A 20,653-nucleotide genomic window follows, 5' to 3' on the forward strand; every position below is an offset into this window, starting at 1 on the left:
TTAGTTAGTTAGTTAGTTAGTTAGTTAGTTAGTTAGTAGTTAGTTAGTTAGTTAGTTAGTTAGTTAGTTAGTTAGTTAGTTAGTTAGTTAGTTAGTTAGTTAGTTAGTTAGTAGTTAGTTAGTTAGTTAGTTAGTTAGTTAGTTAGTTAGTTAGGTAGTTAGTTAGTTAGTTAGTTAGTTAGTTAGTTAGTTAGTTAGTTAGTTAGTTAGTAGTTAGTTAGTTAGTTAGTTAGTTAGTTAGTAGTTAGTTAGTTAGTTAGTTAGTTAGTTAGTTAGTTAGTTAGTTAGTTAGTTAGTTAGTTAGTTAGTTAGTTAGTTAGTTAGTTAGTTAGTTAGTTAGTTAGTTAGTTAGTTAGTTAGTTAGTTAGTTAGTTAGTTAGTTAGTAGTTAGTTAGTTAGTTAGTTAGTTAGTTAGTAGTTAGTTAGTTAGTTAGTTAGTAGTTAGTTAGTTAGTTAGTTAGTTAGTTAGTTAGTTAGTTAGTTAGTTAGTAGTTAGTTAGTTAGTTAGTTAGTTAGTTAGTTAGTTAGTTAGTTAGTTAGTGTTAGTTAGTTAGTTAGTTAGTTAGTAGTTAGTTAGTTAGTTAGTTAGTTAGTTAGTTAGTTAGTTAGTTAGTTAGTTAGTTAGTTAGTTAGTTAGTAGTTAGTTAGTTAGTTAGTTAGTTAGTTAGTTAGTTAGTTAGTTAGTTAGTTAGTTAGTTAGTTAGTTAGTTAGTTAGTTAGTTAGTTAGTTAGTTAGTTAGTTAGTTAGTTAGTAGTTAGTTAGTTAGTTAGTTAGTTAGTTAGTTAGTTAGTTAGTTAGTTAGTTAGTTAGTTAGTTAGTTAGTTAGTTAGTTAGTTAGTTAGTTAGTTAGTTAGTTAGTTAGTTAGTTAGTAGTTAGTTAGTTAGTTAGTTAGTTAGTTAGTTAGTTAGTTAGTTAGTTAGTTAGTTAGTTAGTTAGTTAGTTAGTTAGTAGTTAGTTAGTTAGTTAGTTAGTTAGTTAGTTAGTTAGTTAGTTAGTAGTTAGTTAGTAGTTAGTTAGTTAGTTAGTTAGTTAGTTAGTTAGTTAGTTAGTTAGTTAGTTAGTTAGTTAGTTAGTTAGTTAGTTAGTTAGTTAGTTAGTTAGTTAGTTAGTTAGTAGTTAGTTAGTTAGTTAGTTAGTTAGTTAGTTAGTTAGTTAGTTAGTTAGTTAGTTAGTTAGTAGTTAGTTAGTTAGTTAGTTAGTTAGTTAGTTAGTTAGTTAGTTAGTTAGTTAGTTAGTTAGTTAGTTAGTTAGTTAGTTAGTTAGTTAGTTAGTTAGTTAGTTAGTAGTTAGTTAGTTAGTTAGTTAGTTAGTTAGTTAGTTAGTAGTTAGTTAGTTAGTTAGTTAGTTAGTTAGTTAGTTAGTTAGTTAGTTAGTAGTTAGTTAGTTAGTTAGTTAGTTAGTTAGTTAGTTAGTTATGTTGCTCCTATTATTAGCTCCTTCAAGTACAAGACTAGAACACTACCAACCAGCCTTCGGAAAGACAACCACTATATTTAAAAACGCCACTTTGACCTACGGGAGACTTACTATCCTTTTAGACAAATTCTATTATTCCATTCACTATTTTTGTAGCCCTAGTTGGTGGCATGTACCCCTTAAATTATTACTTATTGTGATGAAAAAATCGCACTTTACAGGTTGTTACTGATATAATATTATAAAACGTGATCAGGATTCATCCATGGCTCTGCAGAGACCTATCCAATATTTTGCAGATGACAGCAATATCTACATTCTTATGCATTCCATTACATGCCGAGTACTTTGGAGAATAGGTCGACTTCATAATAAGCTCTGAATGGGGTCTTGAATAGCATCGATTTCAACACCCGTAATGCTCATCGTAGATAATATTGTAATAATCTAAATGGGTTGTCTAAATAATCAGGAATCAGAAACTCTTGATGTTCTGTACATGTGTATGACATGCTTCAGATAGTTATATCAGACCAAAAATTGGGATGTAACTTTCGAAGTCTATATTGAATTCACTTGACTGCTTACAGAATGGGGCGAAGAGACTTAGGGGCGAGCAGCGTCGCAAAGTGGAGTGTATTCACTGTTCTATCTATACGACAATGGAAATTCTTCGGAACTTGTATAAATAAAGGAACTTGTTCTCTTTTATCAATGGTGTTACTCTCAAAATGAAATTATATGGGCCAACTGTTTGGATTGCAGTTATAACATAAGATTTAAATTTTGGTAGCATATTTTCTATACAACTTTATTCGTTCATATTACTCAAAAATTCTGCAGAAGATTTAATTTTTTGCTGCCGCCATGCCAAACATAATGTCGACCACAATTGATTTAAGTTACTCATAAATATGTTGTATTTTATTTCAGCTCTTCTTTAGCTTCAGCATAAAATGTATAATTTGTTAAAGTTCTTTCATGTAATAAATATATTTTGCATATATTGTATGTTAAAAAAATTATAATGCTGGATTTTTCTTTTTTCCAAAATAAATTATTTAAATTTTGCCTGAACCGAATGCTGCTTGACTTACTTTAATGCGGCAACATGTTGATTGGTGTTCCTGCCCTTTGGCTTAAATACTCCTGCATAAGTATGAGTATGTGAGGATTTTTCTTGCGGACAACTGACAAGTATGAAAATATTGTGGTTAGTAAGTGACTTAAGGGTTTTCTTTAAAAACATTTTGCATAAATTATGTTTCCTTTTTTTTTTGTGAAATTTCCTACTTGATTTAATTTATTAAAAATAATCACACATGAAGTTATTAAGTAATTTGCTTGTTACCGTTAATAAATATGAACAAAAAAGAAAAAAGTTATAAAGTTTGTGTCTTAAGTCTTTTGTTTTATTGTTAAACATGTTGCAACTGTTTTGATTTGAATTAATTTTAAAACATTTATTGTTCTAAAAATAAATATTTAAGTTTGATGAAACATTTTTAATAAAGATTTGTGCAATTTTAATACAACTATTTTCTTAATTTGTGCTTTTCATGAGGCGTTACATTTAATAACATTTTGATTGATTGCACAATATTTATTTTGTCATGTACACCTTCTATGCGTGTTATAATTATATTTAAAATCCTTTTTGTTTTGCTTTAAACTTTTTTGTTGTATCTTTCCATTTCGTTATAGGGCTTTAACCTTGTTTTCTGTTGTTGCGGTTGCTTAAAGTATGTTCTACTTTAGTTTAAGCCTGATATGTGTTTTAACCTTGTTATGTAACTTTTAAACTGGTTCAGAAAATATTAACTTGTCCGTCTATGCGTATGCATGTGTATACATTTTTAAAGTACGTGTTAGCAATATAATTTGTATCTGTTTTTTTTGTTTTGTTGTTTTTATTTTATCAGTGCGTTTTTTTTTGTTGTTAAAATGAAACCTTTAATTAAGAATAAATTAAATGTTATTAAATTGCAATTTTCATATAAATTGAAAAATGTTGCGTAAATTTTAACAACTTTATGTAGAAGTGAGAAAATAATTAAAAAAATATTGTTTAACAATATGTCCTCGTAATCATAGTATTTTTAGAATTATCGCTAAAGAAAACTCAGTTGTATAATATTACTGGGTGTGACGAAATTTTTCTACTATAAATAGGTTTTCCCTTTCGTTTTTGAGTAAAATAAGTTTGACAGATTCATAATGATCATGTTGTTAGTTTATTGAGTATATTTGAAAGTATTTGTTCTATTTTGATTTTGTTAAAAGTTCTTTGAAGCATTCTAGATCATTAAATTTCCTTGGTCGACCAAAGAAAGTCCATATTTCCCTGGGTCCCAGAAAGGAATTTGTTTGGTATATCTCCAAGGCTGTTTCTGTAACAACTTTGTTGGGATTTATTAAAAGTGGTAACTTCAGGTTCTTTCTTCAACATGCTTAAAATAGATGATATAATTTAGACACATGTAGAGGGGCCAAGCTATTTTAGCATTCTTTCAATGAGAAATGAACTAGGAAACTTCTAACCCGAAATAGAAGGTATATATCAAGGGAGCTGACATTAAATACTGGACACTTGTTGCTAGATAGACAGTTGTAAGAACAGGAATAAAATGTTGCAACTTCTCTGAGAATGTCTTGCCCTAGCTGTAAAGAGGACTATTAATAACTGGACACTTGTTGCTAGATAGACAGTTGTAAGAACAGCAATAAAATGTTCCAACTTATCTGAGAATGTCTTGCCCTAGCTGTAAAGAGGACTATATTTCTGGGTTAATACATTATATTCAACCTTGACAGTTTATCTGGCACTAGACTCAACAACCTTTTCAGATATCTCACAGCTACACAGGCAGGATCTAATACCACATTGATATACACTACGAGTAGTTTAGTCTTTTCAAAACGAAACATTATTGACGCTTAGGAATGTCCTTTACGTTCACAACTGATTTAAAAATTCGACTAAAGCAATAAACTAGAACATAATCATGCTGTATATCAAATCTTTCTATCAAATTTCGTGATTATCGATTAATAATTGACTTTACCCCCACACAAGGCCCCCTTGAAGAAATGACTTTAACTTTTATAAATAACTTTAAAATGTCCATGTAATGGTGAAATTCTACGAATTTTATTACAAAAAAAAAAAAAAATAGTAATAGTAATAAGCCAAAAAGTAACAGTCATAGAACGGAATAGAATCCTTTCCAGAAGATTTTCACTAACATAGGACTCTTAATGTTTAATAAAAAATGCAAAAGGTATTCTCTGAAGGAAAAAGTACTAAAAAGTACATTTTTATATGTTCTCGCTCACTTAAAAATTCCTGGGTTCTCACTTAAGTCGTGTTCTACATACTTAATTTTATGTTTCATAAGCTAAACGAAAATAGTCATAAAACGGAATAGAATCATTTCTAGCAGATTTCCACAGATTTTCAATATTATAAAAAATTCAAAAGGTACTCTCTGAAGAAGGAAAAAGTACTAAAAATGCCCTTTTTATATGTTCTCGCTCACTTAAAAATACCTTTTGAAGAACGAATAATTACCAAAATGTCCCATTTTATGGGTTCTCACTTAAGCCGTGCTTAACATACTTAATTTCATGTTTGTAACTTCAATATTATATAAAATTCGAAAAGTAACTTTTGTAGAACGAAAAAGTCCATTTTATAGGTTCTCACTTAATCCTGGCTCTACATCCTTAAATTCATGTTTCTAGGTTTAACGTTATAGAAAAATTCAAAAAGTACCTTTTGAAGAACAAAAAAGTACTAAATAATCCCCTTTTATAGGTGCCCACTTAGTCCGGGCTCTAATGCTTAATTTCATATTTCTAGGCTTAATATTATTTAAAATTCAAAAAGTACCTTTTGTAGTCCGAAAAAGTCCCCATTTATCGATTTTCACTTAATACGAGCTCTACATACTTAAATTCATGTTTGGAGGTTCAATATTATACAGCAATTCAAAAAGTACCTTTTGAAGAAATAAAAGTATGAAGAAGTCCCCTTTTCTAGAAAATTCAAGAAGTAACTTTTGAAGAACGAAAAAGTAGTAAATAGTGCCCTTTTATAGGTTTTCACTTAATCTTCCATGTTTCTAGGCCATAACAATACTTTGTTTTGGTTTATAAGGAAGCAAGTACAACACCAAAATTTACCGATTATTATCTGCGTTGTTGTTGTTTGCATATACGAAAAACCAAAATTGTTGATGAAAGTTTTCAGAAGTTGTCTCAGATTTTTGCTGATATATTCGTTAATTATGAACTGATTTTGCTTATTTTAAATAGGAAACTTCTTGAAAGTATGTTTGACAGAATTTCTGAAGATATCAGAAAATTGACAGACAGACAGACAGACAGACAGACAAACAAACAGACAGAAAGACATACAGACATACATAGCTTAATCAACTCCGCTATCTATAAGGACTCGGAATATATATATTCTTTATAGGATCGGGAAATTATATTAAAAGAAGTAAAAAAAGTTTTACTTTATAAACGTTTTATAAACAAAATTTTGTATGGACATTTTGTTTTATAAACTTTTTGCAAAATCAAATGTTATTTATGAATATGGGGGTTTATTTTTACGACCTAAGATTTGATGGTGGTTATTTACTCTTACTTGTTCTTATGTTATTCATTACTCTTTGTCGTTGTTTTAGTTAACTGTTAGTTAGCAATTAAGCAAAATTTTATCTCAATTGATGCCTAATTAAGATATTTATGACTGTTTAATATATATTCCGATGGGTCACTTGTTAGGGGGCTATATAAACACATGGACCAATCCAGACCGTTTTCAATATCAAACAGTGCCTATCAATCAAGAATATTTGTGCAAAATCAGCTTCTCTTTGCCCATCGGACAGACGGACTGAAATGACTAGAATATTTCTATGGCTCTTAGACAAATATTTCGATGTGTTACAAATGGAATGACAAATTGATAGTGGATATAAAAATAGGATATTGGCTGTATTAAGGTAAAAGTCAAATTGATAAAAAGTTCATTTTTTAAAGTTATAAGCATTAAAAGTTTTGTTTTTTAATGAAGGTATAATAATACTAGATGACTTTGCTTAAATAACTTAATAAAAATTAAATTTGTTTCCTTAAATAACATGCTTAATAATAGTTTTACCATACAAAACCCTTAATAAGCTCAATGAAAACCTCTAAAACTTATAGTTTTTAATGAAGCATTTTATATGCAACACACAGTGTCAGAATATGTTGAATGTGCAGCAAAATTTAAATTTGCAAATTTTTATATGATATTTCGTGAAACTTGCAAATCCTACACACGACACATACACAAAAAAAATCCTTTAATAAAACACGCACAGTCATAAAGAGGTAGTTATTGTTGTTGTTTGTTATAATACTATAGTTTTGACAAAACGAAACGCCTAAAATCAAAAGAGTTAAGCGACAAACTTGAAAAAACTAAAATTGCTACCGTTTTCGTTTTTTTTTCTGTATTTTGACTGAATTTTTGTCTCAATGCATAATATGGCAAATATGGCGTATACAGACATCACATTAAATGTGTAATTTTAGGTCATTTTTTTTTTTTGGACACTTACAGATATGCGTGCAATGATTTCACAACAACATCCTCGAGGTTTTCAATTTCAGTTAAATGTTGTATTTTTAAGTCTTTTTTTTTTTGTTCATTTCAGGGCAGCACAAGTTTGAGGCGGTCAGGTGTTTGTTTGTAACTTGCACGTTTATTTAAATTTATGATTTTAGGAAGCATTTTGTTTGCAGTCCATAACACTAACTCAGCAACCAAAATAACAAATTTAATGTGACAACAGATTTTTAAGATGAAAAAAAAACATGGTTAAATGTAATAAAAATTTCTTAAATTTAGCATTAAGGTAAATTTTAAAATTTTCGCTTTTATTTTGAACATTTCAACAGCTTTTTTGTCTGATGTCATTAAGAAATATGTACTCAAAAATATGTTTAATGATTTTGATTTTTTGGTTTCAGCTTTTGGCTAAATTTTGTCACTTGGTTTTAGGTGTTTTTAATTTGTTTTATAGGTTTTTTTCTTTAAAATATTTTCATAATTTCTTGTGATTAATGCTTAACGGTAGCGCAATACTCTAGCTACAAACTACTGTTAAATTTTATGCCAGGCATTAACAATTATTATGATTTTTATTTAAAAATATTGTTTAAATTGCATTGCATGCCTTAATTTCATTATGTTGTCGCTGGTTTCTTTTTGCTCGTATTTTAAATGTTTTTGGTTTTGTTTCAGTTTAACTTTAAGAAGCTGTTGTTGTCATGATTTTTATTTTGGTCATTGCTTATGTTTTTTTTTTTATTTTTTTTTTTTGTTATATCTCTGTACACAAGTCCGTCCGTCTGTTGGGTTTGTAAAAAAAGTGTTAAATTTAACAATCGTGAGAAAAGAATTTTATACATTGTATTGTTTTTGCATTTATATATTTTTTCTTATTTTTTCAACTTCAACTTCGACTGAAGGTCATTTTGTGTGTGTGTTTTTATATGGGTTTTAACGATAATTCCTGTAAAGGGGGGAATTTTTGGTTTTATTTGGAAATAAATTGGTTGTAGGTGCAGTAGAGGTTTAGCACATGTTACTGTTATTAATGATTTTTCTTTTGTAAATTTTAAATATCAATATATTTAGAAGATTTGTTAAAAAGAGTGAAAACAAACGATTTGAGGCACAAGTGTTGGGTAAAGCAAATTGTTGTATTTTTTTATTTCTATTTAAAATAAATGTAAATTAACATTTATATTCTAGTCTTATTATCTTGATTTGAATAAATTACTATGTATTTATCGACACCTGCGCTAAAAGAAATTTGTTTTTCTTAGTACTAAGGACAGGGTATAATATAATGATTTCTGGACAAGCCTACACTGTTTTAAATCAAAGACTAAGGTATGTAGTGGATTCAGCTGCGCTTAATCTGTTCATACATTTTGCCTTTATTTTACAAAATTGATTAAAAATCTGCCATAATTGCTGAGATATCATTCGTTGAAATAACGGACGGACGGACAACTTTAATCGAATCAGAAGTGAGTTGGAGTCAACAGGAGTCAACATCCGTAGGAACATAGTAGAGAGCGAGCGAGCGAGCTAGCGAGCGAAGCGAGCGAGCGATCGAGCGATAGCGAGCGAGCTAGCGAGCGAGCGAGCGAGCGAGCGAGCGAGCAGCGAGCGAGCGAGGCGAGCGAGCGAGCGAGCGAGCGAGCGAGAGCGAGCGAGCGAGCGAGCGAGCGAGCGAGCGAGCGAGCGAGCGAGCGAGCGAGCGAGCGAGCGAGCGAGCGGAGCGAGCGAGGCGAGCGAGCGAGCGAGCGAGCGAGCGAGCGAGCGACGAGCGAGCGAGCGAGCGAGCGAGCGAGCGAGCGAGCGAGCGAGCGAGCGAGGCGAGCGAGCGAGCGAGCGAGCGAGCGAGCGAGCGAGCGAGCGAGCGAGCGAGCAGCGAGCGAGCGAGCGAGCGAGCGAGCTAGCGAGCGAGCGCAGCGGAGAGAGCGAGCGAGCGAGCGAGCGAGCGAGCGAGCGAGCGAGCGAGCGAGCGAGCGAGCGAGAGAGCGAGCGAGCGAGCGAGCGAGCGAGCGAGCGAGCGAGCGAGCGAGCAGTCGAGCGAGCGAGCGAGCGAGCGAGCGAGCGAGCGAGCGAGCGAGCGAGCGAGCGAGCGAGCGAGCGAGCGAGCGAGCGAGCGAGCGAGCGAGCGAGCGAGCGAGCGAGCGAGCGAGCGAGCAGCGAGCGAGCGAGCGAGCGAGCGAGCGAGCGAGCGAGCGAAGCGAGCGAGCGAGGAGAGCGAGCGAGCGAGCGAGCTAGCGAGCGAGGAGCGAGCGAGCGAGCGAGCGAGCGAGCGAGCAGCGAGAGAGCGAGCGAGCGAGCGAGCGAGCGAGCGAGCGAGCGAGCGAGCGAGCGAGCGAGCGAGCGAGCGAGCGAGCGAGCGAGCGACGAGCGAGCGAGCGAGCGAGCGAGCAGCGAGCGAGCGAGCGAGCGAGAGAGCGAGCGAGCGAGCGAGCGAGCGAGCTAGCGAGCGAGCGAGCAGCGAGCAGCGAGGAGCGAGCGAGCGAGCGAGCTACGAGCGAGCGAGCGATCGAGCGAGAGCGAGCGAGCTAGCGAGCGAGAGAGCGAGCTAGCGAGCTTGCGATCTATATCTATCGATATCTAGCTATCTATCTATCTATCTATATCTCTATCTATCATCTATCTATCTATCTATCTATCTATCTATCACAGGTTTCCATATTCTCTTCGAATACCCTGCCCTAGATGACAAGAGGAATATATTTATGGATAATACATTATATCCAACCATGGTGAATTATCTGGATCCAGACTACGATCCTTTACGATATCTCAGGTTGGATATAATACCACATTAATTTATACTTTGATATATCTGGCGACTAATGTAGTCTTGTCAAAACAGAGTTATTACGACGCTACTTCTAAGTTAGCCCGTACTAAACTAACCAATCAAGTTATTTATAAAAATTATTGCGAAACTTATTTTTGATTAATTTTTACTCCGACTCGAACTTTTAAACTTCTTTTTTCCTTTGAGTAGTACTTCTACAAAATTCTGTTACCGGCGATAATCTAATGTTCATAGAATCTAAGTTGACCAAAAAACAATACTAAACTTAAAGAATACACTTTGCAACTTTACTCCCTAAAGGAAATTCTAACTTTCCACTTGTATTTGGCCGAAGAACATGACATACTACAAATACAAACAATTAATTAAAACATAATTGTCCTAAAAGTATTTGACCGCTTAACATGCGAAAGTAATAATTTACATGCAACATAATTCCCTTATGTGATGTCTTTCACAAACACACGACAATTGAAACGCACAATTAATAATAATTTGAAGGACAAAACTTCATTTGAACTAAGAGCCAACACGTATTAGTGTCACCATGACGTTTAATGCAACAGCAGCGTCAACTTCTATATTCATAGGATTTTTGGAAATATTAACACAGGAACATGAATACGGTTATAAATTAATGGAATTGGCCAATTGGTCAAGAGAAGAACGTTATTATCATACCATCATTTATATGAGTCATAGTGTTGAACGGGACCAAGATGGTTATGATAAGGATATAATGCTAAAATATTTAATGAGTGAAAGTGTTATACCAGTTATTAATTTAGAAGAAAGTTCAGCATATAATTTATGGAATATATACAATCACCGTTATCTGGCTATAGTACAATTGAATGGAATTAGAAAGCAGGATCAAGAAATTTTAAAGACATTGTGGAAAACTTTAAAACGAAATTTATTAACCAGATTGATATTAATGGTGAGCGGGTCTGAAGGTGAGGAATATATAACCAATATAATGAAATATTGCCTTAAAAATAAGGCCATTAATGTGGTGATGATTAATAGAAACTTAATGTTGGATGTCGTATATAGAATGCAAGCTTTTCCCAAGTTCAAAGCTGAGTTAGTAAATATACAAGAAAATCATACTACACTTTTCATTGATCAAGTCAAAAATATGCATGGCTATCCTATGAGTTTGGTTTTGAATAATATCAGCACTGCGAGTTATGTATTGAGAGAGTTAAATGGAAAAATTATACTGGGAGGCATTGGAGGACATTTCTTTAGAGCTTTCGCCCGCAAACATAACTTAACTCAGATATTTCCGAATTTTAATCAATCACACAAGGAAATGTTAATTAGTGAAATGAATGCTTTAGTGGAAAATGGCACATATGATGCCTCAACTGAACTGGTGGTTACTAATTATTCCAGTTCTTTAGTTTTTACTAATACCTACGATTATTTTGATTGGTGTCTGATGGTGCCACTGGAGAGTTCTGTGCCAGCTTATAGTTTTTATGTAATGGTTTTCGATACGGTCAGCATGGTTTTGATTTTAGTGGCTTTCATATTATTTTCCCTAGTCTTGGCTGTTACTTATATAGTGAAAAAGGAACATATTATTTTACATGAACTACTCTTCAATATCTATGTACTCAATGGTCTTTTGGGTCAACCTTTCAAAGCGGAGCGTTATTTTTCGGGTGTGCGCAGTTTACTTTTTATGCTGATTTGCTTATCCGGTTTGGTGTTCAATACCACATATGTCACCCACTTGCAAACCTTCAATGCCAGTCCTCCCATGAAACATGTCATAAGAACAAATGAAGATGTCATTGCTTCGGGCTTGCATATTGCTATGGTCGAAGAAGACTATGCCGATCTGCTGAAAGCCTTTAATGTACCCAATTATTTTAAGTCAAGTGTAATAACTATTCCCTCATTTGCCGAATTTTATAGTCTGCGTAATAACTTTGATAGTCGTTATATATATCCGGTACCATCGGATCAATGGACCCCCTCTATGAAGCTCAACAGAGATTCTTTTCTAAATTTAAATATCGTTTAACAGATATTTGTATAGTCAAAATGTTTGGCAAACAATTCGCTTTGCAGCCCAATTCCCCCTACGAGGAGGCTATGAACACTCTAATCGGCCAGGTTTAAAGAGGCTGGTCTGGTTTTGCATTGGAAGAAATGGCATTTTTAGAAGCTGTTGAAATGAAAAAGATCAGTTTAAATGATACGAGTTCCATAACAACATTTGAACCCATGAAAGTGGAAGATATGAGATTACTAATGTTTTTATTTCTAATTATTGTAATTTTATTATGCATTTGTTTTTTATTTGAATTATATTGGCCATATCGTGGTAAATATATAAAGAAAATGTTAAGATTAATGAGAAAGATATATAAGTTTTATATAAACAAATAAATCTAAGTATTTAAGTATTAAATTGTAAATTTATTGTGAGGGATTTGGGTTAAATGCTTTGAAAAACTCTACTGTGGTATTTATTAAAAACTGTTAAAATGGTAAAATTTTCTTAGTAACACAAAATAAGTCGTTATTTTAACAAGAGGATGACATCCTTTTTTCAGTCAGTATATAGTAGTCATTGAAAAGTAACCTGATGAGTAAGTACAAGACATTGTAATGTTTGTCTCTTAAAGTAAGAAACTAACCAACGAGGACTATGAAACAAGGAGACTAACTAACTAATTAACTAACTAACTAACTAACTACTAACTAACACTAACTAACTAACTAACTCTAACTAACTAACTAACTAACTAACTAACTAACTAACTACTAACTAACTACTAACTAACTAACTAACTAACAAATTAACTAACTAACTAACTAACTAACTAACTAACTAACTAACTAACTACTAACTAACTAACTAACTAACTACTAACTAACTAACTAACTAACTAACTAACTAACTAACTAACTAACTAACTAACACTACTAACTAACTAACTACTACTAACTAACTAACTAACTACCTAACTAACTAACTAACTAACTAACTACTAACTAACTAACTACTAACTAACTAACCTAACTAACTAACTAACTAACTAACTAACTAACTAACTAACTAACTAACTAACTAACTACTAACTAACTAACTAACTAACTAACTAACTAACTAACTAACTAACTAACTAACTAACTAACTAACTACTAACTAACTAACTAAACTAACTAACTAACTAACTAACTAACTAACTAACTACTAACTAACTAACTAACTACTAACTAACTACTAACTAACTACTAACTAACTAACTAACTAACTAACTAACTACTACTAACTAACTAACTAACTACTAACTCTAACTAACTAACTACTAACTAACTAACTAACTACTACTAACTAACTAACTAACTAACAAATAACTAACTAACTAACTAACTACTAACTAACTAACTAACTAACTACTAACTAACTAACTAAACTAACTACTACTAACTAACTAACTAACTAACACTAACTAACTAACTAACTAACTAACTAACTAACTAACTAACTAACTAACTAACTACTAACTAACTAACTAACTAACTAACTACTAACTAACTAACCTAACTAACTACTAACTAACTAACTAACTAACTAACTAACTAACTAACTAACTAACTAACTAACTACTAACTAACTAACTAACTAACTAACTACTAACTAACTAACTAACTAACTAACTAACTACTAACTACTAACTAACTAACTAACTAACTAACTAACTAACTACTAACTAACTAACTAACTAACTACCTAACTAACTAACTAACTAACTAACTAACTAACTAACTACAACTAACTAACTAACTAACTAACTACTAACTACTAACTAACTAACTAACTAACTAACTAACTAACTAACTACCTAACTAACTAACTAACTAACTAACTAACTAACTAACTAACTAACTAACTAACTACTAACTAACTAACTAACTAACTACTAACTACTAACTAACTAACTAACTAACTAACTAACTAACTAACTACTAACTAACTAACTAACTAACTAACTAACTAACTAACTAACTAACTAACTAACTACTACTAACTAACTAACTAACTAACTACTAACTACTACTAACTACTAACTAACTAACTAACTAACTAACTAACTAACTAACTAACTAACTAACTAACTACTAACTAACTAACTAACTACTAACTAACTAACTAACTAACTACTACTAACTACTAACTACTACTAACTAACTAACTAACTACTAACTAACTAACTAACTACTACTAACTACTAAACTAACTAACTACTAACTAACTAACTAACTAACTAACTAACTAACTACTAACTAACTAACTAACTAACTAACTAACTAACTACTAACTAACTAACTAACTAACTACTACTAACACTAACTAACTACTAACTAACTAACTAACTAACAACTAACTAACTAACTAACTAACTAACTAACTAACTAACTAACTAACTAACTACCTAACTAACTAACTAACTAACTAACTAACTACTAACTAACTAACTAACTACTTAACTAACTAACTAACTAACTAACTAACTAACTACTACTACTAACTACTAACTAACTAACTAACTACTAACTAACTAACTAACACTAACTAACTAACTAACTAACTAACTAACTACTAACTAACTAACTAACTAACTAACTAACTACTAACTACTAACTAACTAACTACTAACTAACTAACTAACTAACTAACTAACTACTAACTAACTACTAACTAACTAACTAACTAACTAACTACTAACTAACTAACTAACTACCTACTACTAACTAACTAACTACTACTACCTAACTAACTAACTAACTAACTAACTAACTAACTAAACTAACTAACTAACTAACTAACTAACTAACTAACTAACTAACTAACTAACTAACTAACTACTACCTAACTAACTAACTAACTAACTAACTAACTAACTAACTAACTAACTAACTAACTCCTAACTAACTAACTAACTAACTAACTAATTACCTACTACCTAACTAACCTAACTAACCTAACTACTAACTAACTAACTAACTAACTAACTAACTAACTAACTAACTAACTAACTAACTAACTAACTACTAACTAACTAACTAACTAACTACTAACTAACTAACTACTAACCTAACTAACTAACTACTAATACTAACTAACGAAAGAGTTAGTTATGGGTTGTATTAATAATATTACAACTATATTACGAGTATTTTTTTTGTTATTTGTCTTTAATTATATTTAAAAAGGTTTAAATTTTACTTACAATGTTATAAAGCTACGTTTCGGACAAATTGCAACAAATGAAATCGTTTTTTTGTTAATATATATCATTTTAAACTAAAAGGTTACCTTTTGAAAATACTTACTGCCACTTCCATTAAAAAAAAACTTAAAAAGTATTCCCTGTCCAATTAATCTCATTACAATTTAACATCAAAACAGTAGCCAAAAATGTTTGAGGTTCATTCGAAATGCAAAATAAAATTATTCTTAATGATGCTTCTCTTAATTACCAGTATTTAAGAAAATTATACACATTTGTCATTGTCTTAATTAGGGGAATTAAAGGAAAACAAAAACATTCGTCTTTATAATAAAAAAAGCAGTTAAACTAAAATTTTAACAAATAACAATTAAAATAAATTTTGTGTCAGTTAAAAGAAGTGAACATTTAAAAAAATTTCCATATGCAAATTTGAGTCCATTATAAGTATGTAGAGTATATGGGTGAAATATTACTGAACAATCTTATCAACACCATAAACATCAATAATAATTTTATGCTGCTGCTTTAATATTGTGCAAAAACATAAAAAATCAATTTTATAAAATTTCCTTTTTTTAGATATAGTAAAGATTATTAAAGAAAATACACGAAAGAGTTTTCCTACATTAAAGAAAAATTATTGTTAATGGTTGTGTTAGAGAAAGGGGAAGGAGTTGAGACTTTTTACCCGAAAGTTTTTTTTTTTTGATTTCTGTTAAATCAGAGAAAAGAAACTTCAATATTTTTATCTTAAACTTTATTTATTGTTACAACTTCTTCGTTTACAGCAAACAAATTATGATCTATTAAATAAAAATCATATGCATATTAAAACTTAAAAAATACATTTAACAAACATGGTTAGCAAGGCGTTGATATACTCTTAAATTAAAAAATAAAACAACAACAAAATAATAATAAAAATCATAAACTATATAAAATACTCATTCATACAGATAGATAAACAAACGAAACAGATGGACGGACAGTCAAACATACAAATAGATGGACAGACACTATAGTGTTAGATACGCTGCAACAGCTTATGCAACAATATCTGTGCAAAGTAAGTGACACCAAACAGTTAAACAACACCAGAAGTCTTACTTTTTTTTCTGAATACAAAAAACTACAAAAAAAAAAAAGAAATATTGTTAACAAAAAATGTTAAAAAATATAAAGTACTAGTATCTCATGTATTTACACAATTTGTCATACAGTATGCGTGTTGCAAAATATCTGCAATGTAGAAAAACACCAACAAACTATATCTTAACCGTCTTAACTCAGCAGCAATGTTTGAATGAAAAAAAAAAATTGCAAAAAAAGCTAAAAAAATGTTACAGTATTTTGTATATGCGTTCGAGGCGTGGTTTGTCTTACAACATTTAATACGCATAATGGATTGTTAAATATTTCATTTTATCTGGCAGTGGTGTACAACATACTGGATTGAAGTTTGATTTAAAAGAGCATCCAAAAGATGTTGCCACTTCCTTTGTGGCATGATTTAACGATATATATAGATATTTCAGATCAAGGTTCTCTCTTTTAGAAAACTATAAGTCCAAGTGCTTTACATGAACTCCTGTCGCGTTGGTCTTATTTCACAGCAGTATTTTTACAACCGCAGGCTGAGCTTAATAGACGCCTCACCATCACCCCTTTGTGCCTTGCACATTACTCCCGTTCAAAAACAGGCAAATAGGAAGAAAAACTGTTGATTCGCAAAAGAATCTATATACGTAATCTGTAACATTCAACCCAGTACGCTTCTCATTTATCCGAAACACTTATTGATAAAAACATCCGACACAGTAATTTGCATCGCTTAGTCTCCTAAGCGAAAAGTGCTTCACGTGAGTATCTGTCGTGTTGGCTCACGGTAGTCTTTTGCATCCACTGGGCAGCCTTGAGAACGGTCTACCATCGCCCCTTCAATGTTCAATGAAGAAATCAGGTGTCAATTTGTTTACCTGGCTAAGCTGGTCCATGTACAAGCACTTTGCTAAAGTACTTGAGCTATCTAATCTCTGACCATTGCTGCCCCATTGCTTAACTTCCAAGATGTAAAACATCACTTCCGTTTACAACCACGCAGATGGGATGGCCTCTGTTGAGTCGGCAACAGCACCTAGAGACGTAACCGGTAGACCGAAGCCGAGACTTTGTTCTTACTCACAGTGACACACTGATATGAACAGAGTATACTCTGAACATATCTGGACAAGGAAGGAAAATTCAATGGTATAATTTGTATATGATACCTTTCATCCACCATTTTTCAATCCAGCATACTTCTCATTCATCCGACACATTCATAATAGAAAAACATACGACACATTTATTCTAGGTAAACGGGTGGGTGAGTCCCGCATACCTTACACTCATCCCGTACCATTTACAATCAACACCAACTCATTTCCAACGCTTAGTCCCACAGTCACTCCTCTGTGGGGTTTCTGTTGTTTTGGCAACAACACCGAACTTATCCCGAAATAATGACTTTACCTTACATCAGTCCTTTAACCGCCACTTACGCTCCCCGCGAATTTGGGTTTAAATCACAGCCACTACGTGGATCCCGAAGGAACCTCAACCTCAGCCAGGACATAGTCCTGCGGGCAACTGGCCACCCGTATTACCAGATTATGTAGTTCTCTGGCTAGACCCCATGTCAAATCATACCAAGGGCTAGCCGAGGAGTGAGGTACTGGTAGCACCTTTTTAACCCGGGATTGCAATGCACCATGATTGGACATTTCATCATGGAAACATGCCCAGGGGGTATATCGGAATATCTGTGGTCCCGGCAACAACACCTAACTTATTCCGAATTATAGACTTTACCGTGTATCAATCTTTGAACCAACATTCTCTTCCCGCTAGTTTGGCCTAAAATATGGGCCACCGGTTCGACACCTGGTCAAGTTATTCTAAGGAAAGGTCGAGGATACATTTGACACCACCAGATTACAGTCCCGGCTTACTAGATATACTAGTGGCAGACGGTAATTGCAAAAACAGCAGGATGGGGAGACCTTTGGACAAATAGACGAACATACATATCTAAATATGTTGTTTTAAATGTTTTAAGGACTCTGAGATAACACCTTATGAATAACAATCTTTCCACAATGTGGTGACTTAGTGCTGGCTGTGGTTCTCAGTCCTGCTATCAGATACCGAAGGCGAAGGGTCTTCTAGTGTGTCATTGAATTCAAAAGTCTTCATTACAAATCGGCAAAACGTCTATTTAATCATTTCCTTCCTGTGTTATCCTATTCCCCCATCTATAAGGCTAAGGTAGTTGGCAGCTTATATGTTTTAATATATAATATGTTTTAAAAGAAGTTTAATCGCTAATAGTTCCCCTCCGGTACCATGACATGGACCCTTTGTAATGCTCAGCCTTGTCCATGTACGTTGTTACTGCATGAACAGCCCTTCCATTTACTTGCCTACTCCTGGGATAAACTTTGTGGAGCAACAACAATGATAACATCAAAATATCAATGAGATCGAAACTTTATCCGATAACGATATCCTGACTTCGAGTCAAGAGACATTGGTCGACCTATCAGATTGTGAGAGCGATAATCTTAGTACATTCGTTCTCTCAAAAACCCAGATAATAATCTCCAAGACTAGTGACCAGTTAAGAAGGAAAACCAAAGAAACATCTTAAAAGCCAGGTACTCAGAGGTTATGTTCATTCTCGTCTAGATTGCCAAAAATGTTGGTAACTGTACTCCCAATGACGAAGATAGTCGTGTGAAGTATCATGATATGATAGATGAGTACGAAAAGTCGTTGGATACCGTATCAGGTACATCCAAATCATAGCCTGTGAGATATGAAGGGTCCAAATGAAATCACTCTCAGACTGATGCAGGTAAGTCGCGATAACGGATAAAAACCATCTGAGACCCGCAACAACCACGACCACCTCTAACAGAAGACCATTCAATGAATTGGGGAAGTACGTTCTAATGGATCTGGCTACAAAATTATTAATCCTGTTGTAATGCGATTATTAATTCTGTAGTAACAGACGGGGGTGTCATTGAATTCAAAGTAATTCAGCTTGTTATGGAAGGTTTGCAATTAACAGCAGAGAAGCTAGCCAGAACGGGATCTGCTTATCTGCTTTATGTTTCAGTAGAAAATTCATTGGAACTTATTAAAAGTGGTATCTTCAGGATCTTTCTTCAAAATGCTGAAAATATGTATATGGAATAATCTGGACAGATGTAGAGAGGTCAAGCTAATGTACTAACCCGAAATATGAGGATATATGGAGGTTGGTAGTAGTAATAACTGGGCACGTTTCCACATTCTCAGCGAATTCTCTGGCCAGGATGTGAATAGAAATATATTCCTTTGCATATGGATAATATACAATATTGGTGAAATATGTAGGTCCAGACTCAATGACCTATTGTTACACGCAGAAAAATATTAATACTACGATACTGACGATCTGACGAGTGGTGTGGTTTTGCCAACATGAAGTCCCCTCAGCATTTAATCATTCCTCACCCCTGATCATATTCGTACGTTATGCTTAGACACATTGATACACATACACATTTCGGCTGTAGCATAACATTTAAGAGGCTTGTGTTATATATATTATTTTTCGCGACAATTGCTGGTGAGCGAAGAAAAAAAAAATCCAACTACAACTAAAGGATTAATTAGAGCTGTTGTTTAAAAGCACAAATAAAATATTTCAAATTGTATCAGTGTAATGATAGAAAGCAATCTTCAACTGTCATATTCGTAAACATTTAATTAATTGTTTTATGGAAATGTTGTGTATTTTGTAATCTTTAAAAATTACAGATATTTTCAAATGATATTTCCAACGAATCTAATAAATATGTGTTAGTAAAATAGTTTAAATGATTATTAAATTAATATAAGTAATTAAATAATTTATTTCTTAAGACTTGCGTTTGGTGCAATTATTAATTAAAATAGGTGCTTGAATATTAATGATTTTAATGAATGTGTGCAATTTCAGTTGTTATTGATAGATTTTTATGAAGAGATCCAGAATGTTTTTCTAAAAATAGTAAACTTTAACTGTCAATGTGTTTCATAATCAAACTATCGTTTTAAACGTTCTGAATCTTATTTCATTTAGAATATTAATGAATTAAAGGGAATTAATTCTAGGAAGTTGATCCAAAGGTTCAACTTAAGATGCTATTCGGAGCAGTGTAGACTATGACGAGTTAATACGATATCTGAGGCTGTGGTATTGGACATCCCAACGCTCTGAGGGCCCATTATGTATCCGCCTTTTAGTCTTGTGAAGTTGTGCAAACTTGTTAGGCTCTCCTTAAATCTACTTAACTAAGTTTTGTTTTAGAGCGTCAATATAAGTAGATCAGCGAAACGCTATAACCTCTTTTGTACAGTTTCTTTCACTATCTGGATCGCAAATCTCTCTGAAGGCAACACTGCCTTCTTGTTTTAGTATGTCCATGTTCTGCCTCAGAATGGTTATTTGTTTGGAATGGTAGTGATCAATGCGATCTTG

General features: G+C 32.8%; 1 protein-coding gene across 1 annotated transcript; it reads left to right on the forward strand.

Annotated features, from left to right (window-relative positions):
• The first annotated feature begins 10,388 nt into the window (after positions 1–10,388).
• On the forward strand, positions 10,389–11,879 carry LOC119613061. The gene has a single exon (XM_037968997.1). It carries the CDS (start codon positions 10,389–10,391, stop codon positions 11,877–11,879), a length of 1,491 nt encoding a protein of 496 aa, XP_037824925.1.
• Positions 11,880–20,653: the final 8,774 nt, after the last annotated feature.

Source organism: Lucilia sericata, unplaced genomic scaffold, assembly GCF_015586225.1.
Source record: "Lucilia sericata isolate MDLA Ls3-8-SP2 unplaced genomic scaffold, ASM1558622v1 Contig001950F_arrow, whole genome shotgun sequence".
Lineage (NCBI taxonomy): Eukaryota > Metazoa > Arthropoda > Insecta > Diptera > Calliphoridae > Lucilia > Lucilia sericata.